Source organism: Physeter macrocephalus, chromosome 3, assembly GCF_002837175.3.
Source record: "Physeter macrocephalus isolate SW-GA chromosome 3, ASM283717v5, whole genome shotgun sequence".
NCBI lineage: Eukaryota > Metazoa > Chordata > Mammalia > Artiodactyla > Physeteridae > Physeter > Physeter macrocephalus.
In genome coordinates, this window is record NC_041216.1 from 13,303,446 (window position 1) to 13,326,608 (window position 23,163).

The 23,163-nt window shown below is 41.1% G+C and overlaps 1 protein-coding gene across 7 annotated transcripts in view; it reads right to left on the minus strand.

The window, feature by feature from the left end:
• PHACTR4 (phosphatase and actin regulator 4) overlaps positions 1 to 23,163 on the minus strand; it is an 85,010-nt gene that overhangs the window by 4,961 nt on the left and 56,886 nt on the right. For 6 of the 7 annotated variants that reach the window (XM_024125251.3, XM_028487345.2, XM_028487379.2 and 3 more), the window contains 9 exons: positions 18,920 to 19,084; positions 18,017 to 18,412; positions 13,657 to 14,260; positions 12,086 to 12,273; positions 11,152 to 11,305; positions 4,797 to 4,852; positions 3,521 to 3,582; positions 2,073 to 2,210; positions 1,377 to 1,453 (listed from right to left, as the gene is read on the minus strand). In XM_024125251.3, coding sequence (XP_023981019.1) covers positions 1,377 to 1,453; positions 2,073 to 2,210; positions 3,521 to 3,582; positions 4,797 to 4,852; positions 11,152 to 11,305; positions 12,086 to 12,273; positions 13,657 to 14,260; positions 18,017 to 18,412; positions 18,920 to 19,084 — 1,840 coding nt within the window. Of the gene's footprint in view, positions 1 to 1,376; positions 1,454 to 2,072; positions 2,211 to 3,520; positions 3,583 to 4,796; positions 4,853 to 8,485; positions 8,791 to 11,151; positions 11,306 to 12,085; positions 12,274 to 13,656; positions 14,261 to 18,016; positions 18,413 to 18,919; positions 19,085 to 23,163 lie in introns of those variants that run through there. The other variant, XM_055083405.1, reaches the window with a different exon arrangement.

The following is a 23,163-nucleotide window of genomic DNA, read 5'->3' on the forward strand; positions in this document are numbered from 1 at the left end:
GTGGCGCAGTGGTTAAGAATCTGCCTGCCAATGCAGGGGACACGGGTTTGAGCCCTGGTCCCAGAAGATCCCACATGCCGCAGAGCAACTAAGCTCATGCGCCACCACTACTGAGCCTGTGCTCTAGAGCCTGAGAGCCACAACTACTGAGCCTGCGTGCCACAACTACTGAGCCCAGGTGCCACAACTACTGAAGCCCATGCACCTAGAGCCCGTGTTCTGCAACAAGAGAAGCCACTGCAATAAGAAGCCTGCGCACCATGATGAAGAGTAGCCCCTGCTCACCACAACTAGAGAAAGCCCGCGTGCAGCAACGAAGACCCAACGCAGCCATAAATAAACAAACAAATAAATTTATTAAAAAAAAATAGCTAACACTAACATAGCCAGGAAATGGTGGAGTTGGGATACGAAACCTGACAGATTCAGGCCTCAGAATGACTGAGGCATTTATCATATTGATTGTACACAGTGATACATAGGTCTCTTCCTGGATTAGACTATAATCTCCTTGCTGGCAAGTATGGTTTGTTATTTGAGTTCATATTACAGCACCCTGAATGGTGTTACTATTGTTCAAAGAATCTGCCTTCTCTAATCCTGTCAGAGTTCAGTACAAAAAAATTCTGTAGTTAAAATAACCATTTGCCTGTACTGTGATCGAAAAAATGTTTAATATTTTATTTTCCAATTTTGCTTCTTCCTTTTTTTTTTTTTACAGCAAACTGTAATTGTCATTATAACTTATTTCATTTAGCCTCCTTTTATAAATGTTCTGAGAGTCACCTAGATACTTTCACTGATTCCATTTGTGGCTCGCTGAGTCTTTAGGTATGGGCTGGGTCCTTAATCACAACAGTAATTCCAAATCAAAATGCTTCTTGGCTTGTTTCATGATGTTTATACACTAAATTGGTAAGATCAACTGTGCTAGAAAGGACTGAAACCAGAGAGGGCAGGCTGTTGTCTAGCTCAGCAACAGTTCCTTATCCATAACCTGGGACAGTGAAGTGCAGAGAAGAGAGCACCCAGTGGCTTTTAGTCATTCATTCCTTTCCCCACATCCTGGTTGTGCAAGTCAAGCACGTTACTTAACCTTTTTGAGTCTACTTCCTCATCAAGAAAATGGGGATATGAACACACCTGGTATGTCTGCTGTAAGGATTAAATAAGATAATATACATAAAATGCCATACTCAGTAAGGCATGAACTATGCCTCTTAGTTCTCATCTGTTTCTCTTAACTGTAGTCTTCTCGCAATTAACACTGAGTGTTGTTCTTTTAACTATGTCATTAGAGTTCTTCCTAGCTGAACAACTCTGCTACATTTGCTTTTTGGTGGAGCTCTACTTAGCTCACAGTATTTGGGTCTTACCGTGTAAAATGTTTGCTCTCCTCATGAACTTCCATCTCTGAGCTTTTAAATTCATTTAATTCTTTTCTTATGGCGGCCTGCAGAGTAGAAACAAAAGCGCTTCAGCATCTTCTGTCTGCTAGAGTACAGCAGTGTATCTGCCATCTAGTCTCTACTGTGCTTAACTCTGAGAGTGACTGCGACCCCCGGAAGGCAACCCAGAGGGAGGGAGGAAGCCAGGTCAACACACTGAGTGAAGCTCTGAGCCTGATGCATATCGCCTTTCCTGACAGCCTTCATCTCATAATAAACCTGTAATCTCCAGTTAAGTCGAAACACTTGAGGACCTCCAAAGAGATACTGTACTTTTTATAGTTTCCACAGCATGTAAAAATGCTTTTCCTGTTATAAAAGTGAAATATGGGTAATTACTAAAATATACCATCCAAACTCCCTCCAACCAAACATAACCACTGTTAAAAAATGTGTTGTATTTCCAGATTTTTGTACTCTGTTATGTAGCAGGGATTTTCTTCTGTTTCAGTTTTGGTGGTGGTGGTGAAGTCATTAGTATAAAGTTTTGGTTGGTACGTCTTGGTATTTTGTACCTTAGATATTTAACATTATACGAGCAGTAGAAATTTTGTTATGGTTCCCCCTTCTAGTTAATGTCTTGTACCCTTCAAATAAAGAGAGAGACAGACAAATGACAGACACCTTGTCAGCAGGGGTCAGTTTGGTCCAAGGTTTGTCAGCTCGCCGGTCATAATCATGAGCATCTGTTACCTCCACGTATTCATTAAACCTCAGAATCTTCCTGGCAAGTAGTTCAGCCACAGTTGGCCTTTGACTGAGCTGAAAGAAATGGAGGCTCTCAGTTCACTATGCCAGGAGTTAGGCATCAATCATTCATTCAAACTGCCTCTAATCCAGAGCTTCAACCTTTCAATGCACATCGGAATCAGCTGGGGACCTTTAAACGTGACTGATCCCTGGGTCCATCTTCAGAGATTCCGGGTATCAGGAGATTGCTTGTTTCTTTAAGCTCCACAGTGCACAGCCAAGACAGAGAACCATTGCTATAAACCAGTATAACCAGTGCTTCTCAAACTTCAACATGCATACAAACCATTTGGGGATGTGGTTAAAGTGTAGATTCTGACTAAGCAGATTTGGGGTGGGGCCTGAGATTCTGCATCTCTTACAAACTCCAGGTGATGCCAATGCTTCGGCTCCGTGGACCACATTTTGGGTAGCAAAAGGGTCAGGGCTACAAATTCATATCTAATACAGTAGAAAATGAATACATTTAATATGAAAGCAATATCTATTAATGGGTAATATTAAGGGTGAATTTCCTTTCACCATGAATAATGCCCAAGATATCAGATTCTGTAACCAATCATGATTTAAGCTTGAACAATCAGGTAACTTGCTCAATCTGAAGGCATTAAGTCCAGTGATGGCCTCTAGCCACCCCCAATCTATCAAGGATAATTCCTCTGGTCCTGGGGAAGGGGAGAAGTGGGAAGAATCAGGAGGAAGATGCCTAGATTCGTTGCTCTCCTGGGGATTCTTATACATTTTAAGAAATGTCTAGAGAACTCAGACCAACTCCAAGAATCTACAGGAGGTAATTACCAACTATTATGGAGGGAGGGAAAGGAAAAAGGACTTCATCCCAGAGTTTAAGGGCTAACACAAGTCTGGTACAGAAAAGATTCTACCCTAACTGATTTGGGACCAATGAGAAAATCCTATTTGGTTTTTCATATTTTTCAGGTGTTACTAAGGGTCAAGTTCAGTTCTTTCTCTGATTAGAAAACCACCAGTTGGCCTTGCAAAATTGAATTCTATACACTCCTCCTGTTACCGTTTCTACACATCAACAGCTTTTATAGTCTACACCAAAATCCCAGGTCTACCAATAAAAGGTCAAAACTTGTGCAAACATTTATTGAGCACCTTCTTGTGCCAGGCTTTCTTTAAACAGTAAAAATGGGGGAAAAAAAGTTCTTATAATGCTGTGTTGTTTTCTGTATTTTCATCATGTGTTCTATTTTCACAGCAGTCTATGGCAATTCAAGTCAAATTTATTTCTTTCCAGTCAAATAGGTCATTCAAATACAAGACACACAGTGAGTGGACAGACTGAGACAGTGTACCTTTCTAGTGAGCCGACGTTTAATCTCTCGTTTTTCTGCCTGACGATCAGCTTCATTTTTAGCTACAGTTGACAGTCACAAACAAAGAATATTACTTCAAAATGGCAATCTGCATATCAAACGTTTCAGTAATTACACACAGATATTTCTCTTTTTTATGGCCGCACCCCATGACATGTGGGATCTTAGTTCCCTGACCAGGGAATGAACCCGGGCCCCCTGCAGTGGAAGCCTGGAGTCTTAACCACTGGACTGCCAGGGAAGTCCCATACACAGATATTTCTTACAGGCTCCAAGTCAGAATAAAATACTTACTTTGGGACTGGTTAATCAAGACAATTTTCTTGTCACCTGGTGTAGTCAAATACTTAAGAGCATGGGTCAGCCAACTATGGTATCAAATCTGGCCAGCTGCCTGTACTTTTCCTGCCCAATGAGCTAAGCACGGCCTTTACATTTTTAAATGGTTACATTTTGAATGGTTTGATAAGTACCTACATAATAGCTTCCTTTTGCTTTTTGGCCTGCAAAGTTGAAAATATTTACTATGTGCCCTGTAAGAAAAACTGCGCAGATCTTTGCTCAAGAGTAACCACTAACAATGGAGAATGGAGCTCACACTAGGTTTCACATGATAAGTCTATAAAGGCTCCCACACTTGTAACACTATGAAGCCTAATCCTCTTCAGTGTGGAGGTATTTAAGGACAAATTTCACCCTATAATTGGGAAAAATAAATCTGTACTGGATTAGAATGCTATTTCAGTTAGTCATTTACATAAACAGAAAGCAAATTAAATACATGGTCCTATTTTCTGACTTTGGAGGTATGAAAGCCTTAAGAGATGAAAAAGGCAGAACAACTGCTGCATTTGGGACTTGCTCTGGGTCCCAGCTCTCAGACACTAGGAATAGGAAGGTCCACTCCAAATATACAACCACTACCTTACCTCTCTTAAGACAGAGAAAAGTTGGGCAGCACACGCTGTCAAAACCTCTCAAATGCCCAAGGTAGGTGCAGGATATTATGAGAAAATTAAAATACAATTTTCTGGAGTATCCCAGTACACTAAACAATATCATAATGATATCTTGTAAAGGAAGCTTGGGGGGAACTATATTCCTTCAGGGGTAAAAAGTATGAATACTCCTTCCTTGGCTAGAATACTCTCTCCTTGGCCTTTGTTGAAAAATGCTTCTCTTTTCTGTCTTGTATATTAGAGTCAGAAACACACAAAGAAAATCTATACGACTTCATTTCCATAGCTGGACTCACGTTGTAGTATGTTTCGTTGTTCTAGTTCTTCTGGTGTTGGTCTTTGACTCAGTCGTCTAAAAAGGAGATAAATAAGAATATTGTTTATGTTAAATCTCCCGGTCCTGTTTATAAAGATCTGTTTATGAAACACTTTTGAAACACGTTATGAAAAGTGTTGAAACACTTTTCACACTGAGAGTGTTAATACAGATATTACAACATAAAAAGGAATTGTACAGGCAAACAGGAGGCCAGGATTCTAGTTCTAGCTTTTTTTTTTTTTTTTCTATTTTTAAAATTTTATTTATTTATTTTTGGCTGCGTTGGGTCTTTGTTGCTGCACACGGGCTTTCTCTAGTTGTGGCGAGCGGGGGCTACCCTTCGTTGTGGTGCGCGGGCTTCTCATTGCGGTGGCTTCTCTTGTAGCGGAGCATGGGCTCTAGGTGCACAGGCTTCAGTAGTTGTGGCATGTGGGCCCAGCAGTTGTGGCTTGTGGGCTCTAGAGCACGGGCTCAGTAGTTGTGGCTCACGGGCTTAGTTGCCCCGCGGCATGTGGGATCTTCCCAGACCAGGGCTCGAACCCGTATCCCCTGCATTGGCAGGCAGATTCTTAACCACTGCACCACCAGGGAAGTCCTCTAGTTCTAGCTTTGATGCCAGCAAGCCCTATCATCACAAGAAAGCTCAGTTAGACCTTGAGTTACTCATGTGTAAAATGAAGATTTGGACTGTTCTGGTGGCAACCAAACAGATTTGCTCCTTCAGCATATGGGTTAACACAGATCCTCAAAGATATTAATAAAAATTCTCATTTAGGAAACCATTATGAGGACTGAGACTGTGTATATGTGTGTGTGTGTGTGTGTGTGTGTGTGTGTGTGTATAATGCTTCCCATATGACTCTGATGTTCCTCTTTTTATTTTTATTTTATTTATTTTGTTTTATTTCTTTTTTGGCTGTGCAGCATGTGGGATCTTACTTTCCCAACCAGGGATTGAACCTGCACCCTCCGCAGTGGAAGCGTGGCGTCTTAACCACTGGACCGCCAGGGAAGTCCTCTTTTGATTTTGATTTTATTTATTTAATAAATTTATTTATTTATTTTTGGCTGCATTGGGTCTTCATTGCTGCACGCGGACTTTTTCTAGTTGCGGCGGGCGGGGGCTACTCTTTGTTGTGGTGCACAGGCTTCTCATTGCGGTGGCTTCTCTTGTTGCAGGGCCTGGGCTGTAGGGTGTGCGGACTTCAGTAGTTGTGGCACATGGGCTCAGTAGTTGTGGCACACGGGCTTAGTCGCTCCGTGACATGTGGGATCTTCCCAGACCAGGGCTCGAACCCGTGTCTCCTGCATTGGGAGGCGGATTCTGAACCACTGCGCCAACAGGGAAGCCTCTCTTTTGATTTTTAAACCAGTGTTTTAGGAACCACTGGAATTTAAGGTTGTCTCTTTTGGAGTTATATTCTGTAAAACCTATAATTTTTTTTTTTTTTTTTTTTGCGGTACGCGGGCCTCTCACTGCTGCGGCCTCTCCCGCTGCGGAGCACAGGCTCCAGACGCACAGGCTCAGCGGCCATGGCTCATGGGCCCAGCCGCTCCGCGGCATGCAGGATCCTCCCGAACTGGGGCACAAAGCCGTGTCCCCTGCAACGGCAGGCAGACTCCCAACCACTGCACCACCAGGGAAGCCCAAAACCTATGATTTTAATTTCAGTCCTCTCTGAAATATCTGATGAAGTTTCTCATCTCATTCCCAGTTCTGAGATGTTATTCACTAATGACAACTTGTCATTTCTAGAATCAGAAAGTTCTTCATTTCTTACTTTTAATGTAATGTATAGCTCTGACAGTATTTGAACTATGTGCTAGTAACTCTTTAGTTGCATGGAAAACCCCCAGCCCCATTTTATTCACAATTTACAACTTTATGTATTTCAAAGCTCTTCTTTTTTCAATGTTCATTAAAAAAAAACAACACCACAGCTTTACGAAGGTATAAGTGACATACAATAAATTGCATGATTTGATATTTTGACATATGTATGTCCCTATAAAATCATCACCGGGACTTCTCTGGTGGCGCAGAGGTTAGGAATCTGCCTGTCAATGTAGGGGACACGGGTTTGAGCCCTGGTCTGGGAAGATCCCACATGCTGCAGAGCAACTAAGCCCATGTGCCACAACTACTGAGCCTGCGCTCTAGAGCCCGTGAGCCACAACTACAGAGCCCATGTGCCACAACTACTGAAGCCCACGTGCCTAGAGCCCGTGCTCTGCAACAAAGAGAAGCCACGGCAATGAGAAGCCTGCACACCACAATGAAGAGTAGCCCCCGCACGCCACAACTAGAGAAAGCCCGCGCGCAGCAATGATGACCCAACACAGCCAAAAATAAATTAAATAAATGAATAAATATATTTTTTTTAAAAAAGAGTTCATTAAACGATTTAGTTCCTCAGGGTAAAAATCTTAAAAAAAAAAATCATCACCACAGTCATGGTAAGGAACATGTCTATCACCCTTGGACTGATTTCCTAGGGCTGCTGTAACAAATTTCTACAAAGTGGATGGCTTATAACAGACATTTATTCTCTCACAGTTCTGGAGTCCAGAAGTCCACAATCAAGGTGTTAGAAAGGTTGGTTCCTTCTGAAGGTTCAGAGGGAGAATTTGTTCCATGCCTCTCTCCTAGATTCTGGTGGTTGCCAGCAGTCCTTGGCGTTCTTTGGCTTGTAGATCCATCATTCCAGTATCTGCCTTAGTCACACAGAGATCTCTGTGTGTGTGTCTGTGTCTATCTGTCCCAATTTCCCTCCTCTTATGAGGATACCAGTCATTGGATTAGAGCCTACCTAATCCAGTATGACCTCATCTTAAGTTGATTGTATCTACACAGACCCTCTGTCCAAATAAGGTCACATTCAAAGGTACCAGAGATTAGGATTTATTTTGGAACATACAACTCTACCCACTACAACCTCCCTGACAAAATTTCATTTCCTTTGTAATCTCTACCTCTCTGCCTCCAGGCAAATACTCATCTGCTTTATTTACTCTCAACCTCCCTGCCCCCAGGCAACCACTGATCTATTTTATGTAACTATAAATTCGTTTTCATTTTCTAAAATTTTATATAAAATCATACAGTATGTACTCTTTTTTTGTCTAGCTTCTTTCACTCAGGATAATTACTGAGATCCACCCAAGTAGTGGCATTATAAATAGTTCATTCCTGTTTACTGCTCTGTAGTATTCCATCACAGGACTATGTTCATGTTCATCCATTTATGTTTTTTTTTTTTTTTTTTTTTTTTTTTTTGTGTTATGCGGGCCTCCCTCTGTTGTGGCCTCTCCCGCTGCGGAGCACAGGCTCCGGACGCGCAGGCTCATTGGCCATGGCTCACGGGCCCAGCCGCTCCGCGGCATGTGGGATCCTCCCAGACCGGGGCGCGAACCCGGTTCCCCTGCATCAGCAGGCAGACGCGCAACCACTGCGCCACCAGGGAAGCCCCATCCATTTATGTTTTGATGGACATTTAGGTTGTTTCTATTTCGGGGGGACTATTAGAAATAATGGAATGGCTGGATCATATGTTGTTTGATTTTTTTTAAAGAAACTTACAAATTATTTTCCAAAGTAGTCTATTTTACCACCACTGTGTGAGAATCCAGCTGGGCCTCATCCTCAGCAACTCTTAATATTATCAGTCTTTTATTATTTACTTTATTTTATTTTTAAAAATAAATTATTTGTTTACTTATTTATTTATTTTTGGCTGCATTGGGTCTTCGTTGCTGTGCGCAGGCTTTCTCTAGTTGTGGCGAGCGGGGGCTACTCTTCATTGCGGTGTGTGGGTTTCTTATTGCAGTGGCTTCTCTTGCTGCAGAGCACCGGCTCTAGGTGTGTGGGCTTCGGTAGCTGTGGCATGCGGCTCTAAAGTGCAGGCTGAGTAGTTGTGGCGCACGGGCTTAGTTACTGTGCCGCATGTGGGATCTTCCACATGCCGGGTCCCCTGCATTGGGAGGGCAGAGTCTTACCCACTAGATCAACAGGGAAGTCCTTGCTTCCCCCACCTTTTAAAAAGTGGGTTGTTTCTTATTGAGTTTGGAGAGTTCTTCATATATTCTAGATATAAGACCTTTATCAGATACATGGTTTGAAAATATTTTTCTCCCAGTTTGTGGCTTATTTTTACATTTTTTTTTAAACAGTGTCTTTCACGGAACAAAAAATTTTAATTTTGATGAAGTGCAATTTACCAATGTTTTTCTCTTAAGAACCATGCTTTGAGATCATATCTATGAAATCTTTCTTTAACCCATATTCTAGAAATTTTACAGTTTTAGCTCTCTTATTTAAGTCTATGATCCATTCTGAGTTAATTTTTTATATGATACACTGCATGAATTGAAGTTATTTTTGTACCAGGACCATTTGTTGAAAAGACCATCCCTTCTCAATGAAATTGTCTTTGTACCTTTGTCATAAATGAATTGCACCTATATGGGTGGGTCTATTTCTGGGCTCTCTCTTCTGTTCCATTGACTTCTTTGTTTATCCTACCTTTACGCCAATACCATACTGTTTAGGTTACTTTAGCTTTATAATATGTCTAAAAATAAGACAGTGTTAGTCCTCCAGTCGTGTTCTTTTTCACGGTTGCTTTATATTTCCGTAACAATTTTAGAATCAGTTTGTCAATTAAAGCCTACTGGGGGCATTTTGATTGGAACTGCATTAAATCTACTGATGTCTTGATAATACTGAGACTTCTGATCCATGAATATGTTATTTGTCTCCATATATTTAGGTCTTCTTTCTTCAGCATTATTTTATACTTTTCAGTGCATAGGTCTTACACAATCTTTCGTCAGGTTTATCCACAGGTATTTAAAGATTTTTGATGGTATTGTAAATGTTAATCTCTTGTATTTCTACGTTTTAATTTTAGACTATTCATTGCTAGTGTCCAACAAGTTCTTCTAAGACGATTATGACCTGGGAAAAAACACTCAAAGATGAGCAACTAGCATTGCAATAAAGCAAAAGGAATCTATTATTAAAGATCCCCATTCTTGGATGAACTATACAGTGTGGGAATATAGTCAGTAATAATGTAATATCTTTGTATCGTGACAGATGGTAACTAGACTTATTGTGGTGATCATTTTGCAATGTATGGAAATATCAAACCACTATGTTGTGCACCAGGAACTAATATAGTATTGTAGGTCTAATATACTCCAAACCCAAACAAACAAACTCATAGAAAAAGAGATCAGATTTGTGGTTACCAGAGGCAGGGGGTGGACAGCGGGAACTGGATGAAGGTGGTCAAAAGGTACAAACTTCCAGTTATAAAATAAATACATACTAGGGATGTAATGTACAACATGATTAATATAATTAACATATATGTTATATATCAAAGTTGTTAAAAGAGTAAAGCCTAAGAGTTCTCATCACAAGGAAAATATTTTTTTCTGTTTCTTTTATTTTGTATCTATAGGAGACGATGAATGTTCATTAAGCTTACTGTGGTGATCAGTTCATGATGTATGCAAGTCAAATCATTATGCTCTATACCTTAAACTTATACAGTGCTGTATGTCAAATATATCTCAATAAAACTAAAAGAAAAAAAAATCCCCATTCTTAACTAATTCCTAATCTTGATGGTCTCTTGCTGACACTTAGAGGGCCACAGTTCTGCATGAAGATTGCCACCATCAACAAAGCCAGGTGTCTGAGGTAGGAGAGGAGAATATATTTTAATTAACAGGCATCCTTATTTAATTGTTTTTAAGGAATATGCCAGGAGTTCCACTTTCCGAGAGGAACCTCTGAGGTGGGCAAACACTTGTCTGTATACCTGGACTCTACGTGTAGTACATATGCAGGAAGCTGGCCTGCATTCAATCTCTCCATGCTTTTGGTTCCAGCTGACTTGAAAAATATACTAACACGCTAAAAGGAGGCAGTTACATGGAACGTGTGAAATAGATACAATGGAAATTATGTGTGTGATTTTTAACTGGGCTGGCACACCTCATGGTTGAGCAAGCCAGAAGAGGCTTGCTGTCCTGGGAACCACCTAAATCCTTAGAAACTTAAAAAAAAACCATACTTATGTTTATCTTATGGTGTAAAGCTGTGAGATCTATCTTATGGTTTAAAGCTCTGAGAGCCATCTAGTTCCTTAATTTCCAAACTCTTAAAAGATACCCATCTGTGTACAATATGTATTTTTTAAAATTATGCTATTTCTAAAATTAAAAAAAAAAGATACCTGCATGCTCCACCACAAAGTACATCTCTAAGACATATACTGGCATAATCAAATCCAATCAATCTATTCTAAGAAAAGGCCTACCGGATCAGCGTGTTCCCAATCTGGTGCCGTATTTCATTCCACTCCTCTTTGCTTTTTCGAGGCCAAGAATTCATGTTCATTTCAGGTTCACTGGGTCTGTGGTTCAGCTTCATTGCCAGTGTGTCTTTCCTCTTCACTTTGTTGGCCAGAGCACCTTTGTACAAGGGAAAGAAAAACATGTAGAAGCTTAAAGCTCAACCTCACCTGGAGCTAGGTAAGAGTCTGAATAAACAATATCATAATCCCAGCTTTCTAGCTGGCCTCTAATGATCCACCTAACAGAGAGGTGGGGGTAAAGCTGAGGACATCTAACAATCTTTTCAGCAGATGGCCTCAGACGGGCTAAAAATATCTTTTCCCTTCTACCAGTTCTCTGTCTACATTTTTCTTCTTAGTAAGAGTTGCTAGAGGAGGGATGATCTAAGCAGGGGACAGCCTCTGAATTACAACACAGAGGCATTTGTACTAACACACCTCATAAGGTTCCTACTCTTAAAGCTACTTTCCACTTTTAGGAATCAGGATTCTATTATTTGCAGATGTGTGTACATGAACATGTTTTTTTTCTTTGCCCCACGAACATAGGAAGCTCACTAGGCTGAAGGAGAGCATCACTTTTGTCTTTTCCACAAAGCCCAAATACCAACTTTCCTTTACTCCACATTCTTTAATACCATCAAGGTAAATAATTTTAAAATCAAAACCAAACACATAAAAAACTGATTGACTCAACCTACTGGGCTCCCTCTCACTGGAATGTTATAACAACGGGAACAGCAGGGACAAGAGTCTTTCACAGAGCCTTCCAAGAGCAGTCAGCCAGACGACTCGATGGGAGAAGGTGCCTGCTTCCATGCATCTTACACTTGCTAAGACCAGCACACAGCTTTATCTGTAAGAGAACTTTCTCCTTCTCTTTCCCTCCCTTTCTTACTATGATGGCTTTCATCTTCATCCTCTTCATCTCGGTATTGAATAGGACCTTCTGAATCAGAGTCACTCTCTTTCCCTTCTTCTTCTTCCTGCAGACACTGCGGTAGTTTAGGAATGACTGAGGTAGATGCTACATCTGCATCGAATGCAAATATGTGGCTCTGCTCCTCCTCTTCTTCATCGTCTGGACTAACAAATTAACAAAATTACATTTTACATTTTCCTTTCAGAGACATAAAGAATAACTGATTTGCAAGGCAAACTACTGAATAACCATGAAAAAGTCCATGAATGAAATAATTTATAGTTATTTCCCTTAATTTTTACATTCTTGCTAAGAAACTTTTTAGCAGCTATTAATCTAAAGGGCTCTGGGTTCAAATTCCAGATCTACAACTTATTTACTAGCTTGTAAGTTATTTAATTTTTCTGTAAATGTGAATGATACCTACCTTGTTGGCTTGTTGTGAGAATGAAATAGACAAATTCTAAAATGCTCTAGTGTCTTGCACATAGGGCCCTGATGATCAATATATAAGATGCAAGTTTGCTTTGGTCTGATTGGATGAGAAGATTACACAGCATCTAACACAGAACTTGGCTCATGGAAGATACTCAATAAAAATATTTAACCCATTTCCTAAACCAAGGAAGCAAAGAGAAGTAAGGATGAAAATTAACTTCTTTGCTTTACACTCTGGAGGCATAAAACTATGACTTAAGTCTACTTCAAATTCCTAAACTGTCTCTTTCCAGGATGCGAAATAAATAATACCAGGAAGTACAAAAGATTATGGCAAAAAAACCAAAAAGTAGGATACTGCAACAGCTCTCTAACAATTCTTTTAGTTATTAGTAAGACAAATTTCCAACTTGCCAAGAAGTGTTAATCTTCAGTCACAATTTGTCTGAATTTTAAAAAGACAGACAAAATAGGTATAAGTACCAATGCTACTGTGAACAGATTGAGTGGGGACAGATGAGGGAGAGAAAAGATAAGCAGTTTCAGTCTGTGGGGCTGGAATACTGAGCTATCTTTCAGAGCTCCCTTCTTTTTCTCTAGGCTTCTCTCTGTCCCTCTCTACCAGGTTCTGTGCCAGGCACTAGAGCTTTCAGATTTGTCTAATTTCATTCTCACAAGCCTATGAGGTAGGTATTATTTCTGTTTACAGGTTAGACAACTGAAGAGCAGGAAGATTAAGTAACATACACTACTGCACGCTAGTAAATAAGAGGCAGAGCTGGGATTTGAACCCAGAGCTATCTTACTCCAAGGTCAACGTTCTTAAGCACCATGTCACACTGCTTCCCGTATATCATATAAAAATACATAGTGATTTTAATTTTCAAGTACAGAAGTTTGTAATTTTTGTATCATCATGGAAATTTCTGCCATGGAAACAATGTTATAGAAATCAGGAGAGTAAAAGTTCATATTCAAGAACATGTCCTATTTGTTGAGTATTCTTCTTAATTTAAATTTATTCACATTTTCTCTCTATAAGTAATTTCTTCCAAGAAGGGCTAGCTAGAGTAAAGAGGGAACAAGAAGCAAGCTTTAAAGGCACTCACACTTTCAGCATTTCAATAGTGACGGGAAGTGACCTGGTCCGACCCAGGGTACTGCTGTCCTCAGAAAAGTTGTCACTGTTCTCGAAGAGCAATGAATGAGCTCTATGAGAGCCTTCCAAGGGAGGAGTCATGGGGAGTGGGCTGGTCAGGGCCTGCTGGATTCGGATATGCAGTGGGACTGGGGGCAGCCTAGAGGGTACATGGGGCTCCCCAAAGCTGTGGTCCAACATCCTCTTGGGTACTTCCCTTTTCTGACTTTCCTGCTGGGGAACCTCCTGGGGTAGGTCTAAGGAAGGTGGAAACTCAATTTCTGGCACAACTTGAAAAGTCTTAGCAGGGAATGGAGGGGACCGAGGGGGTTCTGGAGGTATATGAGTAGGCTGTGGGGGGGATGGGGCGGTAGGGGGGATCATCAGCAGGGGTTCGGAGCCCACAGAGCATGTGCTCTTCTCTTTCTGATCACTTGGTGCTTTTGTGGTGGTGGCAGTGGCAGCAGCAGACTCTGAGGTGGGTACCAAGGTTGATGGAATGCCTCTCTTAGGTGGTAAAGGTGGGGACGGCTTTGATAACAATGTACCACTGTTTATTGCTTGGGATAGTTCAGCTGGAAAAAAGAAAGCAACACCTCAATTTAAGATGGCTTTACAGTGCTTTGAGGGGCCAGCCCAGGGCCTAGAATTAGAGCTGAGCTCAGTCTTAATCTTTCAGGCAAATTATTCCATTTCATAGCTTTGCCATTCCCTAGCTATCTCATCTTGAAACAAAATTAATATTTAAATATCTAGAAGCCTGAATAAATGTACAGAGGTGTAGGAAGACCACTACCTTAATACTCTGATGAGAAACTTCTTACTTCTTTACTATGATAATAGACATGACAATTTTTTATGACTTGATCTTGGTGTAGATAAAGTTAATATGAAAAAAACAAAAAAAATGTGGCTAATAAGTTCTTTTGTCTAACAGTACTCCATTACAAAATTTAAACATGCAGATTGAAACAAAAAAAACAAACACTATCAGGCATTGTTACCATATACTGATAAATAATGATATCTAGATATCTCAGCACTTTATTATTAAACTATCAATGATATCTTGGATTTTTATAGCAAACGCAGAGGCCTTTGAAGAAAGCAAGGTGCTTTCCTATCCTTGACTTCATATTCTTCTTATACAAGAGATCATCTTTACCATTTTACAGAAGCAAAAACTGAGGCCACAGAAGTTACGTGACTTGCCCAAGATCATACTACAAACTGGTAAGGACTCAGCTAGTTCCCGGGACTCATTATGAGGCTCCATCGTCTGGATCCCACTGACTTTGTTTTTTATTAGTGTCCACACCTCTTCTTGTCTTTTATGTCCAATCCGCCATCTCCACTCTTCACTATGCTATGGGCTCCTTGACAACAGGGCACCCCTTATCTCTATCAGCATATTCTCAGGGTGGGGCACAGTGCCTGGCACATAGTGGGTCCTCAATACATGTTTACTAGATGAGAGGCCCCTACCCTGTATCATGACAGTATATATCCCTATGTGACCCCCTCCAAAGCCCACAATGTCTCAGGTGTTGATTCTACAAAGTCCCTTTGGAAAGCTCCAAATGGCTTTTAAGAAGTGGATCAACACATCACAAAAGGTCAACCTTGCAAAATAATTAAATAGTAGTTCTCCCAGTTTCCAACCTCCAACCCTCTACCCAAACCCCTCACTTGTTTTCAAAGGTTTTATGTGTCTTACCTAGAGAGCAACACTTCAAGTTTCCCTAAATTAAAAATTTAACTGCACTAAATCCCATTCCATTGGCAGCATTCAAAGTAAAAGTCTAGCTAATCTGATAATGCTTTAATGTCACTCTTCATAAGTAAAATTTTCAAAGGTCCTTCTAGAAAAATACTGCATACACATATAAAAAAGGATTTGAAAAATGTGAATTTCAGTATCAATAAAAGGTATTTTTTGGTAGACTGGATGTTTGCTGTCCTGTCTAAAAATAGTGGTTAGCTATTCCATCTACAACAAAACCCGCCCCTGACAAGACCAAATTTGAGTATTTTAACATTTGAATTGATAAAGTAAATTACCTTTGGTAATTTAAGGAAAACATACACCTGAAAAGTATAAGAAGTGACCTCTGGTACACATACCCTCTGGTACAAATACCCAATGGCATTTGGCTGTAGTTCCGTGGGAAAGATGCCAAAATGTTCACTGGAGGGGTTACAAATTCCCTTCATCTGTTCAGTTATTTATGGTGGTCCTTCCTTAGTCGCAACACTACTAATTAGTCCTAATACTATTATGCCCGTTAGTAGACATAGCAATGTCTAAACACTGGTTTCCAAATGTTTGGGTTTCATGGACCAATACTATTAAAAAGATTCTCAACCAATCTCAGGTTGTCAATTTTTATTATTTTCAACCAAGGCTTCTTTTTTTTTTTTTTGGCCGTGCCGCGTGGCTTGTGGGATCTTAGTTCCCAGCCAGGGATTGAACCCAGGTCTCCAGCAGTGGAAACATGGCACCCTAACCACTGGACTGCCAGCGAATTCCCTCAACTAAGGCTTGATATTCAGTAAACCACTTATGAACATAACCCCTTCATGGGAGAAATGGTCTTTTAACACCAAAGAATTAGGACAGTCCATAATTTCAGAATAAAGGATAGTCCTGTTTTTGGGGGGCTGTGTCGTTCAGCCTTGTGGGATCTCAGTTCCTCGACCAGGGGTTAAACCCAGGCCACGGCAGTGAAAGCTCGGAATCCTAACTACTAGGCCAGCAGGGAACTCCCTAAAGGATAGTTCTTTAAATCAAGTCTACGTAACCTTAATAAAAACTCTGTGAACGATCCTATTTTTCTCTTTCTGCCGAGGACCACTTGTGGACTGACGCTGGTCCCTCAGTCACAGGACCTATTGCTTTGGGCTATTCATCTGAGGCCAAGAGTGGCCTCCGCAGTTTAGCCCAGGATACAGTACACATATTATCATTTCTTAATATTGTCTTACCCTGAAAAGGGTGGAGTACTACTGGTTTAGAGCAGTGGTTCTCGATGTGTGGTCCCCATATACGGAGCATCAGCATCATCTGGGAACTCATCAGAAATGCAAATTCTCAGGCACTACCCCAGACTTACAGAATTAGAAACTATAAGGGCAGAGCCCAGCACTCTGTGTTTTAACAAGCCCTCCAGGTGACCATGATGAGAACCCCTGTCTAGACAACAGGTTGAGAACACAAGTATACAGGACAGAGGTCTGTACTCCAGAGTTGAAAAGGCTGTGTTTGGTTTCTATCTTTCACTAACTGCAACGTGAGTCAATCACAACTTCTTCACATTCTTATTGCCCTAACTATATAATAGATAAAATAGATAAAACTTCACAAGGAGGTTTTGAAAATAAGTATATAAAAGCTCCTCAGTCCTCAGAGATTAAGTCAACACAGCACTATCCATCCAAGGTAGTGATAAGAATAATAACCTTCATCCTGTTTTTATCAAGCTCCTCCAACCTGCTATAGTCACAATGAATGCTAAGCCTGTTTTTCAAGGTTCTAGTCACTCCATACAATTTCGTTAATTAGCCATCTGATGAGCACACTTTTTGTTTCTCCAATCATTAACAAAAACTTTAAGCAGTACTAAGCCTAATATTGTTTTTCTCGAAAAACTACCTTTTTCCCTCTCCTCCCTTTCTTAAAATTTCCTCTAAATTTATATAAGGAAAACTGACCTAAATATAATATAATATATTCAGGTAAATATATAAAATTTACTAAACCAATAAAAAGTTACTGGTTATCTTCCCTGCTTTCATTCTTCCACCACTTATTTTATTAAGAGTAGCATTCTTAACTCTCTTGAGACAAAACATGATTTTATCAGGATAATTTAAATATCTTTGCAGTTCCCCATGAATGTACTATGCCAGACACTGAATCGCAAGTTATATTGGCACCTTTTTATCTACTGGATTTATGCTGAAGGAAGGCATTGCCAGTTTAAAGTAGGTTAAAGAAAAATCCCTTTTCTCCAAGCAGGTCAAACCCATTGTGGTCTTCACATGTACAGTCCCCCAACTACAAACAGTAGTTCAGGAACATTGTTTTAGGAAAATAAATATTAATCCCCCAAAACTTGAACCTAATTTTAGTGATATTTGACCCCATTCTGTTTCCATTTATAGCCATCTGCCTCATTTTCAAGGCTTTTTTCTATATTGAGGGCATTCATAGGGACAAGCTATGGAGAACTCTCTCACAGACCAAATCAATATTGTACCAGTTATCCAATAAAACAACTGTCTAAAACCAAACCAAACCCCAAACAATGGCAATCTAAAGACTTACTTACCAATGACAGGGTTGCTATTTCTGTGAGCTGGTTTAGGGGGAGGGATAGGGGGCTGCTTGGCAGGGACTGCATGAGTGAGGCTCGGGGTAGCAGTAGTGTTAGTGCTGGCAGTAGAAGCAGGCAGAGTCCTGGGTGCTTGTGAAGGGGGGACAGAGGAATTAACAGTTTTTGCTGGGTTCGTGGCAGCCGTGGTGGCAGCAGGTGCTGTGGTGATGGCAGTGGTGGGTGTGGAGGAGAGTGGTCTTGCCGTGCTGCCAGAGGAAGTGGCATCCTTTGCTTGCCCTTCATTTGCTTCGTGAGAAGAGGACAAGTGTCTTTTAGGTGGAAGTAAAGGCTGTTTGGGTACATTCTCAGGAATGGACTCTGCTTCAGAATTAGGCTGGCTTCCAGTTGAGCCTGTGTAATAACAGATGTGATTTAAAAGGAAAGAGTTACAAGACAGACTGAAAAAGCTAACACACCCATAGCTTACGGTCAACTCCATCCATTATTTAATGTATAGATTGGTTTACGGACAAAGTTTCCCAAACTCAACATACTTAAGGTATACGACACTTTCTCAATCATAAGAGAGGCTTGTTATGGTAGTGATTCTTCATATAAGAGCCAGGCAACTGGACACAGAGTCCCTTGGGTGGAGGAGGAGGAATGTGTAGCTTGAAAAAGTCCTACAGTTATCTGATATTTAACATCCTCTTCCGTCCTTGAGAATCACACATTTAAGTATTTTGTGAATACAAGAATGAGGGGAGAAATTCTACTTAAAGTGGTAACTAGGTGAGGAACTGCTAGAGAACAGAAGTCCCTCTGGATTTTATTTCTCCCCTGGCTCTTGTAAGCCCCTGAAGTAAATTAGAATGACTGATCCATGGCTCTTAAACTAAAAAATTCAGAGTTAATTACCTAGTCGCTTCTTTGGGTCCTCTTCTGGAATAGGCTTCTTAAGACTTGCTATTCTTCTTGGTTCTTCCTCTACTTGGACTGGACTAGAAGATCTGGCACTCCCTATGGGGGTGGTATGGCCATTCTTTAACGTGGCATGGCTCAACTTCCCTGGATCCTCACCACCTGCAAGGTCCAAAAGAAAGAGCAAACTGATGGACTGGTGTGGTCAGGTAGGGAGAAGAGTTGTCAATTTCTAACCTTTCTTATCCCCTTTATCCAACCCTCTTCCTGTTTTAGCTTATTATTTAGATCTAAATTATTTAGATTTTATAGTAGTAATGAAAATAAGTAATTCTTTTTCCAATAAACATTTGATTGTCTATTATGTGCTGGGTGCCTTGCTACATGAATAAGACAGATTTATTTCACACAAATAATTATAATGCTAAATGTTAAGAGCTATTATGAGTGAAGTGCTATGGTACAAATGAAGAAACAATTTTCTTGGGGGTGGGAATGGGGTTAGAAAAGCTTCACAGAAAGTGGTAGCTAAACTGAGTCTTAAAGGAGGAGTAGGAGCCTGCCACTCGATGATAAGATGAGGAAAGACCATGTAGGAAGAAGAAATAGCATGTATGAAGGTGTGAAATTATTCGACATGTTTGGGAACTGACAATTAGTTTGTCCTGGCAGGAGAACAGATGCACATAAGAAAAAGTTAATAGGAATGGAAAGGCAAGCAAGAGCCAGGCTATGAAGGGTGCCAAGCACCATGTAAAAGAGCCTGGACTGAATCCTGTAGGAAACAGGAAGCCAAAGAATTAAAGTAGGAGAGAGATATGATCTGCTCTGTCTTTTAGAAAGTTAATTCTGAGAGCTGTGAGAAGGATGGATTAGGCAGTGATTGGAATAGGAAAACTAATAATGAGCAGAATGTAGGTGAGAAATAGCAGAGGGTGCCTGAGGGCATTAGGAGTGGACAGCAAGGGGGAGAACTGATGACACATCAAAGGTAAAACATGGTACACATGAAGAATCCCTATAAGCTAAACTGCAGGAATGATCACTAGGCTGCTGCAGGCTTTGGAATGACCACTCATCGCTATTAAACTTGTAGGCAAGATCCTTTTATGGAGGAATTAGACAAGTGTTCCCAGTTACTGCTGAGGTTTCCTTTGGAGGAGAGAACTGAAACACTGAGGTTAGAGACTGAAAACTGTCTCACCTCCTAGTGTCATGGGAACTGGAACTATTTGCTCTCTAGTTACTCTCTTTGTTTTCCATAGGGAGACACTCTTCATTTTAGTGTCTCTTGAGTTAGTCCCTCGGGTTCTCATAGACCAGACCCCCTCACCCCAACCCACCACTTCCTACTAAGAGATTAGACAGTATCATTCTTCATACAGTCTCAGAAAGAGGTGCAGCTTGGGCTAAAAGTAGTAGAAGTCTAAGGCAAATGAGCACTGAATGAAAAATGTACTTCTGAAGTGAAAGTATTCTGACAACTATTTTTAAAATTTTATAACAGAGGAAGGGGGCTTCCCTGGTGGCGCAGTGGTTAAGAATCCGCCTGCCAATGCAGGGAACACGGGTTCGAGCCCTGGTCCGGGAAGATCCCACATGCCACGGAGCAACTAAGCCCGTGCGCCACAACTACTGAGCCTGCGCTCTAGAGCCCGCGAGCCACAACTACTGAAGTCCGCGTGCTACAACTACTGAAGCCCATGCGCCTAGAGCCCGTGCTCCGCAACAAGAGAAGCCACTGCAATGAGAAGCCCACGCACTGCAACGAAGAGTAGCCCCTGCTCGCCGCAACTAGAGAAAGCCCGTGTGCAGCAACAAAGACCCAATGCAGCCAAAAATTAAATAAATAAAATAAAAATAAATTTAAAAAAAATCGTTTAAAAAAAAAATAAAACAGAGGGAGGGGCAAGATGATAACAACTGTGCAAATGTTGTAAGTTACTGCTTATGTTAACATAGTGCACCTTTAACAAAAACAGGACTTTCTAGAACGTAAAGCAATGAATCATTTCAAAGCCCCTACTTTCTTTCTTTTTTAAAAAGAATTTATTTTATTTATTTATCTTTGGCAGCATTCAGTCTTCGTTGCTGTGCGCAGGCTTTCTCTAGTTGTGGCGAGCGGGGGCTACTCTTTTGTTGCGGTGCTCAGGCTTCTCATTGCAGTGGCTTCTCCGGCTGCGGAGCACGGGCTCTAGGCACGCGGGCTTCAGTATTGTGGCACGCGGGCTCAGTAGTTGTGGCTCACGGGCTCTAGAGCGCAGGCTCAGTAGCTGTGGAGCACGGGCTTAGTTGCTCAGTGGCATGTGGAATCTTCCCGGACCAGGGCTCGAACCCATGTCCCCTGCACTGACAGGCGGATTCTTAACCACTGGCCACCAGGGAAGCCCAAAGCCCCTACTTTGAAAGAACATACAGTAAAAGGTAAAGACACGTTATTAATTAGTTCCTACTCAGCACAAACCAGCAAAAGTGATCAGTCATCTTGCAAGTTACTTAATCAGGACTGTCTACTTTGAAGTAAAACTTCCTGTATATACATATATTTAAAAAAAAATAAATTCATTTATTTGTTTTTAGCTGTGTTGGGTCTTTGCTGCTGTGCACGGGCTTTCTCTAGTTGCAGTGAGCTGGGGCTACTCTTCATTGTGGTGTGCAGGCTTCTCACTGCAGTGGCTTCTCTTATTGCTGAGCACGAGCTCTAGGCGCATGGGCTTCAGTAGCTGTGATGTGTGGGCTTCAGTAGTTGTGGCACGTGGACTCAATAGTTGTGGCTCGCGGGCTCTGGAGCGCAGGCTCAGTAGTCATGGTGCACCGGCTCAGTTGCTCCACGGCATGTAGGATCTTCCCGGACCAGGGCTCGAAACCGTGTCCCCTGCACTGGCAGGTGGATTCTTAACCACTATGCCACCAGGGAAGTCCCAAACTTCTTATGCTTAATGCAAAGGGTTTGTGCTAAATGCTAACAGAACAGAATAGAATTAGAAACTGGCCTCAACATCTGTGAGTGCCTCTAAACCCCAAACTCAGAAAATCCATTACATATTTTATAATATAGTCAAGTCAGAACCATAATCAAGCCAAAAGCCATCTCTGAGTATGAAAAGAACTGCAAGGTTCAAATACTACTTTTAGCCTAAACTGGAGATATGTAAGCCAGGCTGTGAGGCCCATCTCTTAGTTTCTTCTTTTTTAAAAAAAATTTATCTATTTATTTATTTATTTTTGGCTGTGTTGGGTCTTCGTTGCTGCACGCGGGCTTTCTCCAGTGTTGCTAGCGGGGGCTACTCTTCATTGCGAAGTGCGGGCTTCTCATTGCGATGGCTTCTCTTGTTGTGGAGCACGGGCTCTAGGCACGCGGGCTTCAGTAGTTGTGGCACGTGGGCTCAGTACTCTTGGCTTGTGGGCTCTAGAGTGCAGGCTCAGTATCTGTGGCTCAAGGGCTTAGCTGCTCCGCAGCATATGGGATCTTTCCGGGCCAGGGATCGAACCCATGTCCCCTGCATTGGCAGGCGGATTCTCAACCACTGTGCCGCCATGGAAGTCCTCTTAGTTTCTTCTTACAGAGTAGAGTTTAGGTCAGTTCTCTGCTTGGCAGAGGGACATCTTGTCCAATGGCTACAATTCACTTAGCAATTGGACCTCTGAGCTTGCTTCTAAGCTGAAAACAACTTGGATCAAGAGCCAATAGGAAGCATATGGCAAAAAAGACTGAATGAAGGTGAAAAACAAGAAAGAAGTAATGTATGGGGTTTGGTGAGTGAGCAAGAAAGGTGAGAGGTAGGAGAGGGCATGGGGTGAGGAATGGCTATTATCAGAAAACAATGGCCAAAGGCGTTGCAACAGAGGCATTATAACTGTAGTTACCCACTTAAATACCTAGAAGATTTTGTGTCCTACTATAAAAAACAAATAGACTCATGAAAATTTAGAAAAATATTAAGAAAAAAATCCCCTACATTCCCATTCCAACATCCAGAAATAACCAATGCTAATAATATTTTAGTATTTTTCCTTCAAGCTTGTTTTTTCTACTTAAGCTTTTATATAGTTGAGACAATAAATACATAATTTAATTAAATTTTGCAAATAAGCAGTACATTCAAATGGTTCAAAACCTAAAGAGTATAGTATTTCATCGGTTTGGTTCCTTTCTTCCACTAACCAAAGGATATATATATATATATATATATATATATATTTTTTTTTTTTTTTTTTTTTTTTTTTGGTGGTACGCGGGC